This window comes from Strix aluco, chromosome 5 (genome assembly GCF_031877795.1).
Source record: "Strix aluco isolate bStrAlu1 chromosome 5, bStrAlu1.hap1, whole genome shotgun sequence".
NCBI classification, from domain to species: Eukaryota; Metazoa; Chordata; class Aves; order Strigiformes; family Strigidae; genus Strix; species Strix aluco.
Genome location: NC_133935.1, coordinates 35,160,262 through 35,166,261, shown reverse-complemented (window position 1 = coordinate 35,166,261; position 6,000 = coordinate 35,160,262). Strand labels below are relative to the sequence as shown.

At 43.7% G+C, this 6,000-nt stretch overlaps 1 protein-coding gene across 1 annotated transcript in view; it reads left to right on the top strand.

Annotated features, from left to right (window-relative positions):
• The first annotated feature begins 2,348 nt into the window (after positions 1-2,348).
• Positions 2,349-6,000, top strand: part of SLC17A8 (solute carrier family 17 member 8) — a 31,733-nt gene continuing 28,081 nt past the window's right edge. Inside the window, exon 1 of the mRNA XM_074825410.1 lies at positions 2,349-2,905. Coding sequence (XP_074681511.1) covers positions 2,763-2,905 — 143 coding nt within the window. The 5' untranslated portion in view covers positions 2,349-2,762. The remainder of the gene's footprint in view (positions 2,906-6,000) is intronic.

Here is a 6,000-nt window from a genome sequence, read left to right as displayed (position 1 = left end):
TGGAGGATAACTACAATATATACTTCTACATGTATATATCCCTAAAAACATACATACCTCTGATGTCTGGCAGTTAACCTGCTAAAGTTCATTTTCTGTGTGTGCTCTGAAAATGGGAGACCTTGTTTTAATGCATGTACATGATTTTGTTGGGCCTGTGCTCCTTTCCGTGGTGGTGATCTTGCTGCTCTGGCTGTCCGTGTGCCTCTGGTGTCCGGGGCCAGGAATCTGGAGTGAGAAACCAGGAGGAATTGCCTCCTCTTGCTCAACTGTGGAGATGGCCAGATTCAAGCCTAAGCAGTGTGAGGAGGAGATGCAGCTGTTCCCAGGTCAGCAAGACATGCTGCAGGGACAGTTTGCCACTTGATCCTTGAGTTGGCAGTGACAGCAGTTGCTGTTCAACTCAACTAGACAGAAATACACCCAGAGAACCCCTGCTACAGGCATACAGGTGGGTAGTGCTGAGAGCTGGCTGGCTCCACAGCCCTAGCTGTGCTTACTGCTCACTATGGGAGGACTGACTGCTAGGGCAAATGTGTGTTAGCTCTGCTGAGCCTGGAGTTTTACAACACTACTCTACAGTACATGAATTATTCAAAAAGGAGCAGAAACTGTAACCATTTCTGCAGCAAAAGAGACTCCAGCCAAGTAAAACTTCCTTGGACCCCAAGCACTGCTTTCTTCCCTTCCCTTCCCTTCCCTTCCCTTCCCTTCCCTTCCCTTCCCTTCCCTTCCCTTCCCTTCCCTTCCCTTCCCTTCCCTTCCCTTCCCTTCCCTTCCCTTCCCTTCCCTTCCCTTCCCTTCCCTTCCCTTCCCTTCCCTTCCCTTCCCTTCCCTTCCCTTCCCTTCCCTTCCCTTCCCTTCCCTTCCCTTCCCTTCCCTTCCCTTCCCTTCCCTTCCCTTCCCTTCCCTTCCCTTCCCTTCCCTTCCCTTCCCTCCTCTCTCCTCTCTTCATGTTTATACTAGGAATAAAAGATTTCAGTGCAGGCTGCTAGCCTGTCTCACCTAACCATGAGGAAGTGTTTTTTCCAATATTCCCTTCCTTGTAGTGGAGCTGGGACAATCCAGACATTTGGTATTTGTATTATGGAGACATCTAAAACCCAGAGTCTGGTGGTTCATGCAAGGAGACAGGGGAGGAGTGGAAGGGCAGATAGACCTTGCCTTGCTTTGGCCTTGATTTACATCCCACTCCTACTCACTCAGTTCAGATATCCAAATGAGGAGTCTGTAAGCAAAACCAGCTCAGATCCAGTTTGTTTCTCTGGAGAAATCACTTTCTTGTTTTCTTTTTCCTTTTCTCTCTCTGTAGGGTCTGGATAGACCAAGCTCTGAACAGAAATTAGGGGGAAAAGTGTGGCCCCTGTGCTGGGAAGGGTAACGACAAGCATAGGGCAGGAGAGAAGGACCAGAGCCACAGCAGCTTGCTCAGGGGCACCAGGCGGTTGGTGGCAGAGTGGGAGCCAGGGTTCTTGGGTGGACAGCTGCCTGGCCACCTGCCCTCCACATGTCAACTCGCAGCCAGGGGCTTCCTGGGGAAACCAATTCTTCTCCTGCTGGTGGCCTGACAAGGAACTGACAGGTTCTTAATTTAACTTTCCTTGGAAGAGCAAGGGGAATGTGGCAAATGCAAAGGTCTCAATTTTTCTAACAACCTGGAAGGTTTCTGCCTTCCACTCCACCTAGGAAATGGGGAAGGGTGGACAGGAGCTCAAAATCAACGTGAAATGGGGTTTCTTTCTTTTTCTTGTCATTGTAACCCAAACCCAATAACTGAGGCCTTGCCAAAGCAGAATTTCTTAATCTGACTCCAGCCAACATGCAGGCTTGACGACCATACTGGCACTCTGCATTTCCAAAAATGTTTTCATTAAATACTTTCCTCCATGGTAGGAAAACTGTGTTGTCATCATGAAGTCACATTGAGTTGGACAGGTTCACCTCTTCCAGCCACTTTGTGTTTCAAAAATGCAATGCGTTTAATTTATAGATGGTCTTTCATTGCTTATTCAAACAGCATCGCATCAATGCATCTCTGCGTATGTCTGCCCAAGGGCCCAGGAACATCAATAATAAATGACCAGGCTGGGGACGGTGGCTCTGGGTTCAAACCTGCAGGTGCATGGGGGTAGGGGGCTCATCTGGGCAAGGAGTATATAGCGAATGGGAACTGTAGCTTGCAGTAATTCCCTCCCTGCAGAAAGGACTCGTAAATGTTTAATAAACTTCTTGCCCTTGTCATAGATGAGGTCTTATTAATGAACTGGAGTGGTTTGAGGACAGGTATTGTGTCCGTTACTATAGCACCACCTCGCACAGGATCTCAGCATGAAAGAGACAGGGGAGGGAGGGAGGAAGGGAGGGAGGGAGGCACTGAGGATGAGCCCCAGCGAGCCAGCCTGAGGTTCGCTCGTGGAGCAGGCAGCCACATTCTGCCCAGGGACACCAGCCCTTGCAGCATCTCCAGCTCGCCAGCTGCAGCCTCTGGACTAGCTGCCCCCGAACAGGTACCTGACCCTGCACAGATGCACGGCGGAGCCGCCGCAAGTGCACCACCGAGTCCCTGACTGTTTCCAGGGGTTTTTGCTCCAGAGCTCTTCCTGACTGACTTTCTGGCTTTGGAAGATTTGTTTTGTTTTGTTTTGTTGTTTTTTTTCTTCCATGCTCCTTTCTTGAGCAACTGGTTGTTAATTGCGGAGGTCACCGAGGGGAAGAGCAGAGGCTCCCGATTCTGGCATCGGGAAATATGACAGCAGAAGTGAATGCTTGTTAACATAAGGGATTTAGTGAAGAAGAAAGACAAAATGCCTTTCAAAGGGTTCGGTTCACTGAAGGAAAGATTTTTTAACCCAGGAAAGGAAGAGGTGAAGAACACAATTAGTGACTCGCTGGGGAATTTGAGAAGGTAAAATCCAACAGAAAATTCCCAGACAGGTCCATTGGTTTAATCTGTTAAAGAGAAATGAAGTACAGAAAAATGTATAAATATAAAACAGAATTTAGAGTTGCAAAATTACTGAGTTGAGATAGTGAGAGACACCTTGCTGTAAGACAGAAGATGTAAAAGGAGCACTGTTACAACAACGTATGACTATAGGTGATAGAATATTTATATTATACAACAAAAAGTGAAATAAGTTATAAAATAGCATTCTAACATTACAAAGAGCATGAAAGAGTCTTTTGATTAAAAAACTTTTAAATAATTAAATGTGAATAATTCTGTGGTTTAGCTTACATGAAAAAACCTGATGATTTAATGGGAATTAACACTCCCAAATGATGCCACTCTTGAAATTAGATTTAATGTTCCTAAATTACAGAGTTTTTTTAAAAAAATCTTGTTCTAAATCAGGAAGAAAAAAATGTATTAAGTAGAGATGTGTGTGTGTGTGTTTACGGAGACTAACAAATTAGAAAAAGGAGAAGCAGCTGTTTGGTAGTAAAAAGAGTAAAAATATTAAAGTTTTTAATCTTAATCTGACAGTTTATGAAACAACAAACTGAAGGATTTTTATTTTTTGATAAACGAAAATACAATGTAACAAATGACCAGTCTCATGAAGGGAAAGAGATTTCTTAATTAAATGAAAGATTATTTCTATTAGTAATGGCCACTGACAACATTTATTTGTCTAATCAACAGATGAGAGCCAGAGGGTTCAGCAGCATTTCTTGCATGCTTGATGTTAAGTGTTTTAAATCTTTGTATGGATCAGGCCAGTATTTTAACTGAATGTATTTTTAGTGGTTGAATGTATTTGCTCTCATATCCATCCCTTTACCTTCTTTTGGGAATGCTATTTTGAGTTGAGATATAGTTCTTGGCATATTTAAACATGCCTTTGATATCAAGAAAATGTATAATAATTGACATGTATTACACTACAGCATGTATATGCAAGAAAATAAGCATGTACACCTCCTCTTGTAGCCATGTATCAAGGATGCCATGCTGGTTCCTACACAGCTGATGGTACTGGCATTCAACTTCAGCAACATTGTTACTGAATCCAACTAAACCAAATCTGAGTTGAGATACAAGAAAGTTTTCTGGATTTAATTATTTTCTGCTTAAAACATACGTATGCCAGTGTCTTTCTTAGATGTATTAGCCAGTGGAGGAAACAATCCAAACAATATATTTTTTCACTATGTCTTCAATCAGATCTAAGTAATAATTGGTGCAAGTTGAGCAGTCTCTTAGGAAATATGCAGTCATATTTGAAGGTTTCTGTAAGGAATGAAACATGCATGTTTTTAACGTGAACTTCATTCTCTACAGCTTAGCCTACAAATGAGAGCATACACTTCTATTTCCACATGATGGTATATATGTATATGTACCAGCTGCAACCCTGATTTTGCTCTGCATCCAGTCCAATTGACTCAGGTGAATTGGCTTTAGTATGGTGTAAATCGGCAAAGAATTTTGTTTCTCTTCTAGCATTTGATAGGTGTTTAATTAAATTAATGTGCATTCTTGATTAGATCACCATGAGCGATTTCACTGACTGCCATGTGTTGATGTGGGATCAAAACTAGCAAAGTGGGTAGGAAAATACATTTTCACTTTTGTAAATATGACAAGTCTACGCCTTCCTACTACATTTCCTCCGTATTGCAAACAACAGAGCAGATCCAGAAGCCAGTGTCTGGCAAGATCAGCTGCCAGATTCCGGCTGCTCCATAACGATTGTCCACAGACAAGTTCAAGTGCTAAAGCACAAGCAGCATAAAGCAACATGCTGCCTCCTCACAGGCATATAGCAACCTCAGATTATTTTGTGGGTGCTGCAAAACAAGAGTTTGCCCACAGGAGGTTACCTTAGCGTAGCTGGATCCTGGAAGGGAAGCAAGGGGGACTGAATTGGAGAGACCTGAGAGGCATCCTTTCTTTAGGCTGTTGCCAGTGGTTTCATTTGTGAGGTCTTAGAAGATGTTTTAGGAAATGTTTTAGATGTTTTGCACAAAGTATTGTTTTTATGCAAAATTGGGTTTGTTCTTGATTAGTTAAATACAGTGGGGCAGCAAAAAAAGATAATTAGAGGATTCAAGGCTTGGGTGAATGGATACCAGAGCTGGGGTTCTGCAAGCCTTATAAGTTTCCCAGAAAAGAAAGCTCTTCTTGCAGTGCTTCTTGGCAGGCAAAACCACTTTGGGCCCTCTTAGTGAACTTAGTGTAGTCAAAGAAGAATTTATGAACTAAAGAAAAATCTCAGGCTACTCTGAGGATTTCAGGAGTCTTGGACCAGCTAATGGCAACTATGGGCTTACTGATGAAGTTGGAAGTGGCTAAGTGGGTTTACAACTCAATAATGTCACTGTTAACATGAGAAGCCATATTGACCATTTCACACAGCTGCTATACATAGTCTGGGCCCTGAATAGTGTAGCTCTGGCTGCTGTAGATGTCCCTTGATGAATTAGACAGCCTAAACTTCTAAAAACTGCAGTTTGAAGCTGGGTGATATACCCTTGCATTGGACAGGGCTCCTCTACCTGTGCTGGGTCATAGACTTAGTCGTCTCAAATTTTTCCTTTGCACACAAGTACAGAGAGTTTCATGCACTGCAGACCATGCAGCAATGTGAACCCAATGTGGGGTGTCCAGACTCAGCTGGTTTGCGAATCGTGCAAGGCCCCTTGTACAATGGTGTTAGTGCAAGTGCACAATACACATGTGCAACGCTGTGCTGCAGCACCCAAGGGGCACCCCTCCAGTGCACTGAGGTTGTGCTGAGGAGAAACTGCGAGGCTGCCCTGCAGCCTGGGAGTGCAGCACCTGTGAGATGCAATCTCATGGTGCATTTGTTTGAGCCATGCCATGAGTTTCATGCAAATACCATGCAGAAATGAGCCAGAGAGGTCCCCCACACTGAGCGACTTAGAAGGGTTTGCCTGTCTGTACTAGGATTTTGTACCAATGCATCAATTGCAGGATTTGGTATGGGAAAATCCCTAGAGACTAAATGAGATCTCAGAAGATTGTATCTGCTT